This window comes from Garra rufa, chromosome 17 (genome assembly GCF_049309525.1).
Source record: "Garra rufa chromosome 17, GarRuf1.0, whole genome shotgun sequence".
NCBI lineage: Eukaryota > Metazoa > Chordata > Actinopteri > Cypriniformes > Cyprinidae > Garra > Garra rufa.
Window position 1 is genome coordinate 5025514 of NC_133377.1, and position 16186 is coordinate 5041699.

The following is a 16186-nucleotide window of genomic DNA, read 5'->3' on the forward strand; positions in this document are numbered from 1 at the left end:
GTTCACCGCGGCAACACCTGACAAGTATAACTCATAATAGACGGAAAGAAATTATTTTTACACCGCTCGCATTAGTCTGGATATGATTATAGAGGGAGCTGAGGATATTTCACTATCTGGACTTTATATATAAAATATCGCAATACATTAACTGAAAGCACTTGCTTTGTGTACAATGTCTTATATTGTTGATCTAATTGCACCGTTTCGTTTCCCCAAAGTTCAATAGATATTAATCTCCCTCCTCCTGAGGGAGAAAACACTTGGTGACTGTTATTATTATAATCTATCTCACTTGCTGGCTGTACTAGTTTTTACTCTGAGCTGTGTGTAAATAGAAACTGCCATTGTAATTGTGCTACGGTGACAATGTTCTGGTGCTCGTCAGTGCCGCTGTTGTTGTTTTCTTTGGTGTAAAGACCTTTCCAAGGTGCCTGTGTTCATATGAGCTCCTGGTTAATGGTCATGGAAAAATAAAAACGATTTTTTTCGGCAGCTGTTTACTATACAACGTCTGCTGGTGTGTGTATTTATTCATCTAATTATAACATGGCGTAATGTGTGTTTTTCAGAAACTGGGCTTGATTATAATAGGTTTCAGACTGAATTGTTAAGAGCTAATTAGCAGCCATAGGTCATACTGTGTTTAGTAACACAAAAAAGAAAAGCACACAAAGCTTTCAAGTTTAGGAGTGTTTGCAGACCTATGGCAATACCGACTGGGGTTGGTTTGAGCTAAATAATAATACATTTATGACCCTGGGCCACAAAACCAGTCTTAAGTAGCATGGATATGTTTGTAGTAATAGTCAAAAATACATTGTATAGGTCAAAATTATCTATTTTTTTTTTTTTATGCCAAAAATCACTAGGGTGTTAAGGGAGTAGTTCACTTTCAGAACAAAAATTTACAGATAATGTACTCACCCCCTTGTCTTTCTTCAGTCGTAAGGAAATTAGGTTTTTGAGTAAAACATTTCAGGATTTCTCTCCATTTAATGGACTTCTATGGTGCCCCCGAGTTTGAACTTCCAAAATGCAGCTTCTTTGTGCAGGCTCTAAACAATCACAGCCGAGGAAAGAAGGGTCTTATCTAGTAAAACAAAAACAAAAAAATACAATTTATATACTTTTTAAACCTCAGATGCTCGTTTTGTCTAGCTTTTTAGAAAATAACTGATTGTTTCACTAGATAAGACCCGTTTTCCTCGGCTGGGATCATTAAGAGCCCTTTGAAGCTGCATTTAAACTAAATTTTGGAAGTTCAAACTTAGGGGCACCATAGAAGTCCATCATATGAAGAGAATCCTGAAAGGTTTTCCTCAAAAAACACTATTTCTTTATGACTGAAGAAAGAAAGACAAGAACATTTTAGATGAAAAGGGGGTAAGTACATTATCTGTAATTTTTTGTTCTGAAAGTGAACTACTCCTTTAAGTAAAGATAACGTAGCTATAAACTTTGATTAGTAATATGCATTGCTAAGAACCTACTGTAATTTGGACAACTTTAATGGCGATTTTCTCAATATTTAGATTTAAGATTTTCAGCCAAATATTGTCATATCCTAACAAACCATACATCATTGGAAAGCTTATTTATTTCGAAAAAAACTGTCCCTTATGACTGGTTTTGGTGTCCAGGGTCACGTATATATATATATATATATATATATTTCTTTTAACACCAATTCTCTGTAAACATGCTAAAAGACGTCCTGTGTAAACACATCACTGTAGGCCAGAGAGTGACTTGAAAATAACAAAAATACTGTTTTTAAGCCACTTGTTACATTCAAAGATATGCCAATAGTGCAATTTCTCCTTCAGTTAGAGGGTTTTCTCAGCTAGTAATTACATATACGGCTAATTTACAAACAGTCCAGCATAATTTAGCAACAATTATTGACAGCCCTAATGAAAAATTCTTATGTTACGCTAAACCATTTTTCTCCTGCATCAAACAATTACGTTGACATAGTAAAGTCACCTTGAGAAAGCAAACGTTAGGGTGCCATCTAGTGTTCTTTAGCGTTTACACAGCTGCATTGCCTTCCTGCAATTTCAAAGAACGACAGCTGGACAAAGACAGTGTGTAATGTGCTTTATTAGGCATCAGACATACAAAGGAAAAAATGTTTTGTATTTTTGTGCTCAAAGTAGTTCTAGACGTTGAGGATGCTAATTATAAACGAACATAACAGTAGATTCTACTACAACTACTACTACAACAACTGTAACCCAAGACAAAAGCCTGTTAGAGGCACCCAGGACAAAGCAACATTCATATTCGAAAGATGATGTGAGGAAAAAGAAAACAAACAACACCTGAGCTAAAGAAAAATTCAAACATTTTTGGTCCCACTGGAGATTTCCATCCTCCATCTAATATGTCACAACACAAAACACACATAAACGGTTTTAAAGTTTTAAACAGAACTCATAACAATATTCAATATTTTCCATATTAGTATTATTTTAGATCATGTCAACACTAGATCTAGAGTGATAGATCAAGCATGTTGAACTTAAACCTTTGTAAACGTCTATTCTATATGAATATTTCTTGCAGCAGCAAGCAGAAAACATTTGCTTCTTTGTATATCAAAGCAAAACGTAAGAATGTAAAAGTCCATCAAAATTGCAAGCCAATAACGAAATATAATCCTATGAGAACACATCTGCAGTTAAGTACGATCTAAATATGCACAAGCAGCCAAAGCCTTTAGCAACCACTACCAAATCATAAATGTTACTTCATTTTATCTACAGTTAAACTCTGTTAACAATATGAATACATTTTTTTTTTTTTTTTTTTAAAGTGCCTCCATGAACTATCCAAACAATACTAGAATTAGTGCTTGTAAATATTACGGAGTTGCACTGGATCTAAAGCTAACTGTTTAACATTAATAATTGAAAACAGGGAAGAAGAGTCATATAGTCAAGACTATGACATCTGTCTTTCTCATAGTACGTTCTGAAAAAAAAAAAAAAAAACTACAGCAGTGGTAAAGTGAAACTAAACCTCCCCAGTTTTAGCAACAGAAGGCACTGGGATCTCAGCGATGTGACTATACTAACGCTACAAAAATAGACGTATGCTCAAGTCTGCTCATTTTATGACACAAACTCTCTAAAGCTAAGAATCCAAAATATAGAAAAAGAGCAATGAAATAGTGTAACATCACTACTGTTTGATCATATTTGGTATTAAAGGAGTAGTTCACTTTCAGAACAAAAATGTACAGATAATGTACTCACCCCCTTGTCATCCAAGATGTTCATGTCTTTCTTTCTTCAGTCGTAAAGAAATTGTGTTTTGAGGAAAACATTTCAGGTTTTCTCTGCATATAATGGACTTCTATGGTGCCCCCGAGTTTGAACTTCCAAAATGCAGTTTAAATGTAGCTTCAAAGGGCTCTAAACGATCCCAGCCGAGGAGGAAGGGTCTTATCTAGTGAAACGATCGGTTATTTTCTAAAAACATTTAAAATTTATATACTTTTTAATCTGTACACAGAGTACACACAGAGCTAGACAAGCATTTAGACGAGCATTTGAGTTTAAAAAGTATACAAATTGTAATTTTTTTTAAGAAAATAACCCATTGTTTTGCTAGATAAGACCCTTTTTTCCTCAGCTGTGATCGTTTAGAGCCCTTTGAAGCTGCATTTTGGAAGTTCAAACTCAGGGGGCACCATAGAAGTCCATTATATGGAGAAATCCTGAAATGTTTTCCTCAAAAACATAATTTCCTTATGACTGAAGAAAGAAAGAAAGAAAGAAAGAAAGAAAGAAAGAAAGAAAGAAAGAAAGAAAGAAAGAAATGAACATCTTGGATGACAAGGGGGTAAGTACATTATCTGTACATTTTTGTTTTGAAAGTGAACTACTCCTTTAATGCTAATAATACACTAATAATATATTTATATGCAAAAATCTTTTACACTTAGAGGCAGAACTCATGTTGAGTTTTTGGCATTTGTTTAAAAAAAGGAACTACGTACATTTTTAATTTGGCTGGCAATTTTATGTTACGGGATGTGTTACAGAGAATGTACACAAACAAGTCAAATTCAAATACGTATTTAAACTTTATATAATGAATTTGAATATATATATTTTTAAAGAAGTGTTTAAGGACTTCTAAAGGACAGCCTGAGCCTCTCATGTGGGCTAAAACAACTCAAACTTAAAGTTAGGTGTCAGAGGTCAATGCTGCAGTGGAATGAGTAATATCATGCTCTGAGCGAACATACATCTCACATTCTGCTCCAGTGTAGGACTACCACGTCCCGTCTGGAGATGACCCAGACTCCAGTGGATAAAAGTGGCCGCAAAATAAAGCTCACTTTGACTAGAAGTACCGTTGTGGAGTGGAAGGGGGACGGAAGGGAAAATGAAAGGGTGAGGGTGGATCCTCAGTGCGGTTTTTGATCTGCTGGACACGTTTGCTCTGGTTGTTCAGCCACTGGATTTCCATCAGGCGTGGATTCTGAAACATCTTCGGCATCGCCTGTCGATGGCGTCGGGCTCATCTTAGTCTGCAAAGTCAGAAATGAGGTTGGGGTTTTCAGAAGTTTCAACCTGCATACACAGTGTTGACAATATCAGTGTTGCTTTACCTTTAAGGTATCTACTTTCTCCTCAAATGACTTGAAGGTGGGCGTGTTTCTGCAAGAGACGTGATGTAAAACAGACTGAATCTTAACACTTCACACTCAATATGGTGCAAAAAGGGTGTTGTGTATCAAATGTTTTTGCTAATTCATCTTCTGTAGCTGTGCTTCAAAACATAGCGAGCTAGGAGCCGTTTATTATAAATATATTACTCGGTACTGAAAAAAGAGAAATGTTTATCAAATTAAAGGCATAGTTCATCCAAAAATCTAAATTATCCCATGATTTACTCACCCTCAAGCCATCCTAGGTGTATATGACTTTCTTCTTTCAGACGAATCAGAGTTATATTTAAAAACATCTTGGCTCTTCCAAGTTTTATAATGGCAGTGAATGGGTGTTGAGATGTTGAAGTCCAATAAAGTGCATGCATCCATCATAAAAAGTGCTCCACACAGCATTGGGTGGTTAATAAAGTCTTCTAAAGCGAATCAATGCGTTTGTGTACGAAAAATATCCATACTTAAAGCTTTATAAACTCTAATCGGTCTCTCGTAACTGTTGAGAGTAGCGTTCCAGTGAATGGCGTAGGCTTAGAATAAGTTCCGGTGAGAATATGCTAGTCTCGTGAGAACCAAGTTTTGTTTACATCAAAGGAAAACCAGTCTCCTTTTGGCTTATATCCAAATCCTCCAACATTTTTCATTACGAATCCTCATTTTGTACTTATAATTTGTGACCGGTGTTTTTTATTTTGCTCTCTCCATTTCCACATTTGTCACCTGGAGCTGTGTGGAGCACTTTTTATGATGGATGGACGCACTTTTCTGGGCTTCAAAATCTCAACAGCCATTCACTGCCATTATAAAGCTTGGAAGGGCCAGGACATCATTTAATATAACTCTGATTGTATTCATCTAAAAGACGAAAGTCATATACATATACTAGGATGGCTTGAGGGTGAGTAAATCAAGGGGTAATGATTTCATTTTTGGCTGAACTATTCCTTTAATGTTTTATTTTCTATAAAATACTTATTGGAGCGAGACTAGCATCATAATGACAACACAGCAGTCAACGTTTGACCACAGAATGCCACAACTGACCAATCAGAATCAAGTATTCTTATGAAATCCATAGGCTTATGTGGGTCTGTCAGAACTAATTCTTACCTCATCACCGGCATGCTAGCCGAATGCTGTATGGAGCGTATACTATCCGTCAGCAGTAAAGAAGAGCAGATAGGAGTTAGCCAAAGCTGTGCGTATCAGTCACATTACGAGAGGGGAAATAAAGCCATGCACCTACACACGTCTATGACTTCATAATCAGCATGAAAAAACACCTCAGCCCTTCATGCTGTGTGAAATTGAGTAAAAGTATAAGGCTTTAATCCATCAGGGGTTTAAGACTTTATTACCGGTATCACTGACACGGCTGGGACGCCCGGTTTGGATGAATAGGGTGTGCGAGAGAATTAGCAGGGAATAAACAGGGTTTAAGCACGTCTGCATCGCTGTCAGAGGGGATGATATGTTCAGCAGAGCGACAGCCAGAAGATCGATAGATTTGTGTGGGACATAAGCACATACACTATGAAGAATGCTGAGAAATAATGAAATGATGCCGCTTTTGAACAGGAAGCAGGAGGAAAATCAGAAAAGACCGATGGGAAAGCATCTCATTGACTCGAAATGACAAAAACGTTTTAAAGCATAATGCTTTAATAGTACACCCGAAAATGAAAATTGTTATCATTTACACCGAACGTTAGTTATATGTGACCCTGGACCACAAAACCTTAAGTCTTAAAGGATAACTATTGCCAAAATGCAACCTGGGCTGTTTTTTTTTTTTACTGTAAACGAGACAAACAATCTCATATCGTTTTTGAGATTGACCGTGATTTAGTTTTGTGGTCAGTGGCCGGTGAATGGGAGTACTAGGGGCATAAATTTGAGTGCATCAAAATCGATATTTTTACAACACTAAGAAGGCTCGACACACCATGAAACTTTGCTCGAAGTATCGCCTGGGTCTCTACACATGAACTCAAGCATTGAGAACATTGTTTGTGTACACACAGTTTACTAAAAAGAAAGATTTTGAACAACTCACTTTCACTGTTTGGGTTTCCGCTCGCAGCCGTCTTGCCAGTCAAGAGGTGTTGATCTCCGAATGCGAATGAATGGACTCCATAGGACGAAATATTAGGCTTATATGAGGCTCTTTTTACAACTAGAAGGTTAATATTGTTTTTCACTTGTGACAAAACAACGAATTAGCAATGCATTTATATGGAAATATGCTTTAGGAGCTTTCCATCCTCTCATTCGGAGATCGACACCTCTTGACTGGCAAGACGGCCGCGAACGGAAACTCAAAACAGTGTAAGTGAGTTGTTCAAAACCTTTCTTTTTAGTAAACTATGTGTACACAAACAATGTTATCAATGCTCGAAAACCCAGGCGATACTTCGAGCAAAGTTTCATGGTGTGTCGAGCCTTCGATAGATTGATTGATTTTGATGTGCTCAAAGTTATGCCACTAGTACTCCCATTCACCGGCCATTGAAAACAAAACGAAATCACAGTCAATCTCAAAAAGGGCTCGTTTGTCGTAATTATGCTTTTAGATATATGTTTGTCTCGTTTACAGTAAAAAACACAGCCCAGGTTGCATTTTGGCAATAGTTATCCTTTAAGTAGCACAAATATATTGTAGTGTAGCGGGAGGAGCAAACGACAGACACAGTGGGAGTGGCGTCAGGCCTCGGAGAGGCTTTTATTAAACATAATAAAATAAAACAAGTGTCCAAAGGGGTAAAAAGTGTCCAAAATAAAAAAGGGGATCTGGTGTCCTCGAGTGCTGGGGGTTCCGTGAAGGAGGGGCAGTGTTCGGTAGGGAAGGGTCTAGGCAAGGGGCGGAGTCCGGCGGCCGCACGCGTTCCCCGCTGAGGTCCGGGGCGAAAGGGGCGATGGCTTCTCTGGCTGCGACGTCCTCCTCTGCCTGCGCAGCACTGTCGAGGGATTACACGAACTGGCATCCTGGCCCGTCGGCCGTAACGACTGCGGTCATCATCCGGACTTCCTAGCAGCAGGGGTTGTCCCTCCACGCACCCTTCCTGGACCCACGAGGACACCAGCGTGCATGCACAGGGGATGAGACCGGTCTCCTGAGGAGAGGCGCGCTCGGCATTTAAACAGCGGCGGTGACGAGGCTTCATTCAATTCATGTGCTCCTCATCACACGCCGCCAGCCCGGGATGTTTTCACGCCCCTCCTCTCCTATACACACCCACTCCCGTCGGGAGCCTGGAGAAGGGCGGCGAATAAGGGACAGGGTGACGATGATAATTGGGGGGAGGCAGCTGACTCGTCACAGTAGCAATAGCCAAAAATACATTGTATGGGTCAAAATTATCAATTTTTCTTTTATGCCAAAAATCATTAGGCTATTAAGTATAAATCATGTTCCATGAAGATATTTTGTAAAGTTCCTACTGTAAATATATTAAAACTCAATTTTTGATTAGTAATATGCATCGCTAAGAACTTAATTTGGACAACTTAAATTTTTGCACCCTCAGATTCCAGATTTTCAAATAGTTGTATCTCTTCATTTTTCAGCTTTCAGAAGTTGTATAAATCTCATTTTCAAAAAACTGACCCTTATGACTGGTTTTGTGGTCTAGGCACACATATGACTGTTTGTCTGCTGAAAACAAAAGAAGATATTTTGTAATTCATTTTTGTCAAGTCAGTAAGGTCGTTTTGGACCCTATTGACTTTCATTGTAAAAAAAAAACAAACAAAAAAAGTTCTTTAAAATACCTTGTTTTGTGTTCAGCTGAAGAAAAAGTCATACACGTTTGGCATAAATGATGACAATTTTCATTTTTGGATGAACTATTTTAAACAAAAATCCTCAAAAAGTTTAAATAGCTATTCAACATGTCCATTCACGCATTAAAGCAAAGGTTTAAGAAGAAAAGGTAAGCATGCATTGAGAAACACAGCAGAAGGAATGGGAGACTAGCACTACCTCTAAGTACATGCCACACCATAAAACCATTCATCACACTACCGATAGGTGTAGCAGCCAAAATAACCGGCTTTTGTTTGAAGCCGCTGTAAACAGTCTTACCCAAAAGAATTGGAAAATGACTGTAATCTGTAAATGGCAGAGGTGTCGTTAGCGAAAACAGTTAACAATGTTGCCAGCGTTGCAGCAAGAGTGTCGTAAGATGGTGAAATTGAGCAAATGTCAGTTGCTTTGACTTACTGTAGTATGAGGAGTATGATGTGGGTGTTTGTGGTTAATGGTTTTATTCTATCTCAATTTTGGTAATTCCACTGTGTAGGTGTACAATTTGGTCCTTTGCCATTTTGTCCAGTAGTGTTATGCTAAAGGCACATGTATGTGTAAGATCACAATGGCTACATTCACACAGTGTGTATTTGAGTATGAATGAATGTGATCATACTGTCTGTATGATCAGCATCAAATAATGCCTGTGAACATAGTGACAGAATGTTCACTTGTGTCTTGAAAGTTTTGTGTCATCATTTACTCACCCTCATGTTGTTCCAAACCAGTAAGATTACCATTTTCGAAACACAAAGGTAGATATTTTTAATGAAAACTGTCCCTCCATTAAAGGATTACTCCACTTACAGAATAAAAATTTCCTGATAATTTACTCACCCCCATGCCATCAAAGATGTTCATTATTTTCTTTCTTCAGTCGCAAAGAAATAAAGTTTTCTGAGAAAAACATTCCAGTATTTTTTTCCATATAGTGGACTTCAATGGTGCTCAACGGATTCAGGGTTAAAGATGAAGTTTCAGTGCAGCTTCAAAAAATTCTACACGATCCCAGTCGAGGAATAAATGTCTTATCTAGCGAAACAAGCATTTATTTATTTACAAAAAAAAAAAGGTGCAATTTATATACTTTTTAACCTCAAATGCTCATCTTGCTTAGTTCACATACCCTAACTGTCTTGAACCAAAGTGCACCGAGTACATATGTGTACTCTGATGAGCATTTGTGTTTAAAAATTATATAAATATTAATTTGTTCAGGAAAATTACAGATCGTTCCACTAGATAAGACCCTTATTCCTCGGCTGGAATCGTATAGAGCCCTTTGAAGCTGCACTGAAACTGCATTTATAACCTTTGATCTGTTGAGCACCAATGAAGTCCACTATATGGAGAAAAATCTTGGAATGTTTTGTTCAGAAAAATTAATTTCTTTGCGACTGAACAAAGAAAGACATGAATATCTTGGGTGAGTAAATTATCAGTAAATGTTTATTCTGGAATTGACGCTTCAAAAAAAAAAAATCACAGTAAAGCACATTTGAGCTTCAGGGTTTAATGGTATCAGTGACTGTCTCTTCTGAAAACTTGGATTAAACTCTTTGAGTCATAAGAATTTTTAGAGCATAAACGTCATGGTAGAATGGACTTTCAATGGAGGGACAGCAATCCCTCAGGTTTCATTAAAATATCTTTAGCTGTGTTTTGAAAATGAACCAAAGTCTCATTGGTTTGGAGTAAATGATTGACTCATGATTTAGCTTTTATTTTTTGGTGAACTATCCCTTTAAGTGTTTAGTTTTGCATTCCAACCACTGTGGAATTTTGGAAAATTCTTCTCATCTTCTCAGATATGTTCAAATCCTCCACCCAACATTTACCAGGAGTTTTTGCTCATTCTCTGACCACAGAATCTCCCAATTTTGCTGTGAAAATGCAGTTGTGACTCCTTCAAATAGTCACGTTGATTAGTAAATGCAATCTTCTGCCATTTTTAGTCACTCTGTAAACCATAGACCTATTTTGAACTTTAAAAAAAAGAGTCTAAACTGTTAAATGTATTCGCTAAGTGAATTTAAAATCATTTTAAATGATCTGACATCTGGTTTATCTGATTACAAATGTTATGACCAATAATTATATCTACTGTTTGAGTTGACTGTGTTGTTAAAGGGACAGATCACGCAAAAAAGAAAAATTGTGTGATTAATTACTCCCCCTCATGTCTTTCTAAACCTTTAAAGGCCGGACACACCAAGCTGACGATCGGCCGTCTGGCCTCGTCGGGCAGTTGGTGGGCGTCGGTGAAGTGCGTCGGTTCGGTGTGTTCCGCACGTCGGCTCTCGTCGGGCTCGCGTCAGCCAAAGTTTGCCCGATTCAAAATGTTGAATCGGCGTCGGGCTTGTCGGGGCCGTCTGGGAAAGAGAGCGCTCTGATTGGCTGTTCAGACATTGAATCAGAGCGCGTGGAGTACTTGAACGTGAAGTGACGTAACAAGCAAAGGAAGGAGTCAAGAGGGAACCGGCTCGCTGTCATCATTTCGCAATTCGCACAATTCTATATACACAATACTGCCATCTGCAGGTACGCAACGGTTTATCTCCTCACACATACGCAGAAAGCACCTTCTAGTTTGTAGTTGGGTGTCGTCAGTTCAGTGTTCGAGCTCAGTTTAATTGCCCAGACGCCCGCAGACGCAGCCGACTAGAGGCGACAAGACGGTCGGCTTTTGTCGGCGCTAGTTGGTTGGCGTGTCCCGGCCTTAAGGCTTTCGTTCATCTTCAAAACACAAATGAAGATATTTTTGATGAAATCTGAGAGCTTTTTAATCCTGCAGAAACAGCAATGCAACCATGTTCAAGACCCAGAACGGTAGTAAGGACATTGTTAAAATAGTCCATGTGACATCAGTGGTTCAACCGTTATGTTATGTTATGTTATTCAACAATTTCTTCTTTTCTGTGCTTCGTTCTTCGTTCAGAAATTGTAGAATAAAGGTGCTATTTTTGTCTTTTTTTTGCACATAAAAAGTATTCTCGTAGCTAAAATTAGGGTCATATGGACTATTTTATTTATGTCCTTACTACCTTTCTGGGCCTTGAACGTGTCAGTTGCTTTGCTGTCTATGCAGGGACTGAAAGCTTTTGGATTTCATAAAAAATATCTTAGTTTGTGTTCCAAAGATGAACGAAGGTCTTATGTGTTTGGAACAACATGAGGGTGAGTATTTAATGACAGAATTTTCATTTTTGGGTGAACTATCCCTTTAAAGGAACTGTATGTAAGAAATTTATTTCAGTTAATCATAAAATGGCCCTGACATGTCACTAGACATTAAGAAATCATGTTCATTTCAAATACTTATATCACTGACAACAGTGGTCCGGCCAGGATATTGTCATTTAAAAGTGAAAGTTGCAGCACTCAACTGATGTTGATGTTGTCATTTTGTGTTTTGGTCTGAGGCTCCACCCTCCAGCTATCTAGTAAGTCAGTAGAGTTTTGTCATCCGGGTTGCCAGCTCTGTTCCAGCTGCAGCTATGAACGTGCCGGATAAAACATGTATAACGTTACGAAACCTAAAAGACCTCGTTATGAATCCGAAATACGTTGTGACAAAGTCCGAAATAAAACAAGGATTTGTATAGGAGATGCCTTTGAAAGATGCAGACGGCTGAAAACGGAGAAGAATTTGAAGGCAGACGCCAACGTTGCTAATTTTCTCCTGGACAGGTAAGATTCATCTATGTTTGGCTAACTTTGCTTCCGTACACAGTGGATTTTCCACGGTCGCCCGTGCTAAATGCGTTCATAAAAAGCTTTATGTCACACCACTAGCAGGGTATGAAAACTGAATGTTCGACTGAAATGTGGTATTACACCATGTCTACACCGGAGGCGCAACAGCTAAAGTCTGTCTACACTGGGCGCGACAAAAATAATTAAATATAATTAAAATTATTGTGTAGGACTCGTCACTTGCCATTGGAAGCTCCTTGTAGCAGCCTAGGTTCCTGCTGGATCCTGCAGCTTAGCTGGCAACCTCGAGTCAGGGGGGAGCGGGAGGGGATACACCGTTCTACAGTATTTTGAAAGTGATTGCAGTACCAGTTTTGGCCACAATCCTACATACGGTTCCTTTAAATGTTGTTGTTCCCATGTACTTTGTCTCATTTTGAGTCAAATAGATTTTAAATCTCAAGAGTTTTTATATTCCTGGTACAATAAAGGCTGAATAAATCTGCTGCTGTGTGAATGTAACCACAGTGGTTTGGAACAGACATTAGGTATTAGTAAGTATTCATTCATGTGTTACTAGGGTAAAAAGGGTAGTTTAATCAAAGGATGATAAGTTGGACAAGGATTCAATTTCCCATCTCACCTCACGTCCTCTAGCTTTCTGGTAATAGCAGAACCCACGCTGGAGAACGCCGTCGTCGCCTTCTGGCCCACTTGGGACAGGGTCTCTGAGGTCTTCTTATACCTATCAAGCACAGATGGGGGACAGATGTGTACAGAAATCTATATAACATAACCGTAAACCACAAGATCATGTAATTCTAACAGCTGGCGAGGGGCTAGTAAAATCAAGCATGTTCACAACTGTACGTCTTTAATGCAATTCAGTGTGAATTGCACAGCAGAAGCATTGACAGATGGAGCTGCTCCTCTGCAGCAGTGCGAGAGGCGGCGGGCGGCACGCAGATGCCTGAGGCGAGTGAGGGCACGTACGCAGTGGAGGTGGTGACTTCATGCCATCCTTTGCTCAGGTTCTGTTTGAACTCGTTGAGTGGAGTGATGCCCAATTTCCGCTTGAGATCTGCCACCTGCTTCTCCTTGGCCGCCAGCACCTGAGAAAGAGTCTGGATCTCATCTTCCACCTGTGGGGAAACAGGATAGAAGAATTCACCTGACATGGAAAATATGGTAAAGTGTGGTGGCACTCATTCAAAAAAAAATTTCAAATCATTAATGGGTTTATCCGTAAGGTCAGCATACAGTGAAGAAAGTATGCAAGTAATGGCTGAGACAATCTCAGCTATTGAATAAGGCACTTTTGGCTGGAATCTGAAATATAACAGGACTGAAGGATGTTGACCTTTTCTAGTTCACTGCGGAGCTCTGTTTGCTCTTCCTCGGTAAGCGCCATGCAGGGTGAACTGGGCACTGCATTCACTGCATCTTCGCCTACTTCTGGGATGAAGTCTGGACTCTTGGGCCCTACAAAAACAAACACAAACATGCGCTTTAGAACATTTTCAGGTGATGTAGGATGCTGATAAAAAGCTAGTCTAGTCTAAGAAAAGGTTGCAGGCTTGATTCAAGTGTGCTGCACACATCCTGAAAAGTAAAGCCAAACATTTTGATCGCCCCCTGGTGGCTGGCTGCAGTATAGGTCATAAAGCCCACCCTCTTTATGTAAACAAATAGAACTTGAGACAAACTAATGCCATGGTGAGAAACTTTATAAGTGACACTAAAAATGAAATTACAATTAGGAGAAATCAAGTGACACTGTGAGATTTAAAGTTACAATTACAAAAAAAGTTGCAATTACCAGACGTTTTTGAACGGTAAAATGTGTAATGTTTTTTAAAGAAGTCTCTTCTGCTCATTAAGCCTGCATTTATTTGATCTGAATTCCAGGAAAAACAGTAAAATTTTGAAATATATTTACTATTTTGAAAAACTATTTTGAATATATTTTAAAATGTAATTTATTCCTGTGACTTCAAAGCTGAAATTTTAGCATCATTACTCCAGTCACATGATCCTTCAGAAATAATTTGAATATTCTGATTTGCTGCTCAAAAAAAAACAAAAAAACAATAGAATAGAAAGTTCAGAAAAACAGCATTTATCTAAAATAGAAATCTTTTGTAACATTGTAAATGTCTTTATTATCACATTTGATCAATTTAAAGCATCCTTTCTAAATAAAAGCATTAATTTATATTAGTGGTGGGCCGTTATCGGCGTTAACGTGCTGCGTTAACGTGAGACTCTTATCGGGCGATAAAAAAAAATATCGCCGTTAATCTATTCTCAAAGTTGGGTTGGGAGCTGGGTCTAAACTACGCAAGATATGATGACTTTCACCTTGATATTTTAGCGCGGATGTATACCTAGCCGAATTGCACTGTAGGGGGCGAGAACGAGTCTTCGAACCTGTGTGTATGCCTACTGTGAAATGACCACATCAAACGAGACGTGCTAACATGGATGCAGCTATGAAGCCGCCGGGTTTGCTTCAGGGCAGGTGCTTTGCTAGACCCTTTTTACTGGTTATAATGAGTTATAATTTACTTTGATAATCCCGAAATAAAGACATTAAACTATATGCAACAACTGAATTGACGCTTCTAAAAGCAACGCAGTTTAACCAAAGACTATACACGCAGATATCCATGCCCGTGCTCGTCTGTGTTTAACTGCAACGCGCACGTCACGCAGCCTTTTATGCAGAAGTACATGCAGTGTAGGAATAGTTGGTTACACAAGTTTGTATAGTTAATTAATTCCAAGATTACAGTGAGATTAATCTAGATTAAAAAAATTAATCTATGCCCACCACTAATTTCTATAATTTAGTAAGAATTTATTACATAAATGCTGATCTTTGGATCTTTCTATTCCAAAAATCCTGAAAAAAAATTAAACTGTTTTAAATATTGATGATGATAATAATAATAATAATAATAATAATAATATAATAAATGATGCTAAAATTCAGCTTTGAAATCACAGGAATAAATTACATTTTAAAATATATTCAAATAGAAAACAGCTATTTTAAATAGTAAAAATATTCACAAATGTTACAGTTTTTGCTGTACTTTGGGTCAAATAAATGCTTGATGAGCACAAGAGACTTTGAAAAACATTAAATATCTTACCGTTCAAAAACTTTTGACTGGAAGTGTACAATTATGAGTAAAAGTCACAATTATGAGATATAAAAATCACACTGTGAGGTCCAAATGTTACAATTATGAGAAACGTTACAAATGATGAAAAATAAAATCACACTAAAAGATATCAAATTGCAATTAGAAGACAAACGTCACAATTACGAGAAATAAAAATCACACGGTGAGGTCCAAATGTTACAACTATGAGAAAAGTTACACATTATGAGAAATAAAACCACACTGAGAGATATAAAATTGCAATTTGAAGACAAACGTCACAATTACCAGAAATGACAAACACTGTGTGACATATAAAGTCAGAATAACAAGTAAAAAGTTGCATAAAAGTCACAATTGTCCTTACATTTTTTTAATTCTGAGCCTGTTAGAAGTTCTGGAAACAAAGTCCATCGATCTTTTGTGAAATTTTTGCATCAGGTTAGTTTTAGTTCATATTAAGTTGAGCTGTCAGTCTGAATAAGTTGTGTTAGCTCAGTGCTTAGAAAGACTCTGGCTCTGATTCAGAGATCATAGTCAGACGTCAGGCCAGGAGGGAGAAAGAGAAACATGAAGGAAGATAAGGAGGTCAGCGAGAAGTCGTGTCAAAGAGCTTTAAAACTTTATAAGGTGCTTGTCACATGACGGACACCCACCCAAGGGCTCACACAAGTCTGGAAGTTGTACTTTGATGCCTCCACTGACAGACCATACTATGGAAATACAACATAAATAATAAAACTCCTGGATGTCACCATTCAGTGGGCAGATAACTAGAAGGAAAGGCCAAAAATTCAGCACTGTCAGTCAAACTGACAAGAATATGAC

The 16186-nt window shown here is 38.1% G+C and overlaps 1 protein-coding gene across 5 annotated transcripts in view; it reads right to left on the bottom strand.

Annotated features, from left to right (window-relative positions):
- Nucleotides 1–2086: 2086 nt before the first annotated feature.
- The window catches only part of tpd52 (tumor protein D52), a 37666-nt gene continuing 23566 nt past the window's right edge, over nucleotides 2087–16186 (bottom strand). For 2 of the 5 annotated variants that reach the window (XM_073821404.1, XM_073821401.1), the window contains exons 2-8: nucleotides 13549–13670; nucleotides 13182–13330; nucleotides 12832–12933; nucleotides 8769–8795; nucleotides 5795–5836; nucleotides 4628–4676; nucleotides 2087–4546 (exon numbers count right to left, since the gene is read on the bottom strand). In XM_073821404.1, the coding sequence (XP_073677505.1) occupies nucleotides 4424–4546; nucleotides 4628–4676; nucleotides 5795–5836; nucleotides 8769–8795; nucleotides 12832–12933; nucleotides 13182–13330; nucleotides 13549–13670 (614 nt within the window). In that variant the 3' untranslated portion in view covers nucleotides 2087–4423. Of the gene's footprint in view, nucleotides 4547–4627; nucleotides 4677–5794; nucleotides 5837–8768; nucleotides 8796–12827; nucleotides 12934–13181; nucleotides 13331–13548; nucleotides 13671–16186 lie in introns of those variants that run through there. The other 3 variants (XM_073821402.1, XM_073821403.1, XM_073821405.1) reach the window with 3 other exon arrangements.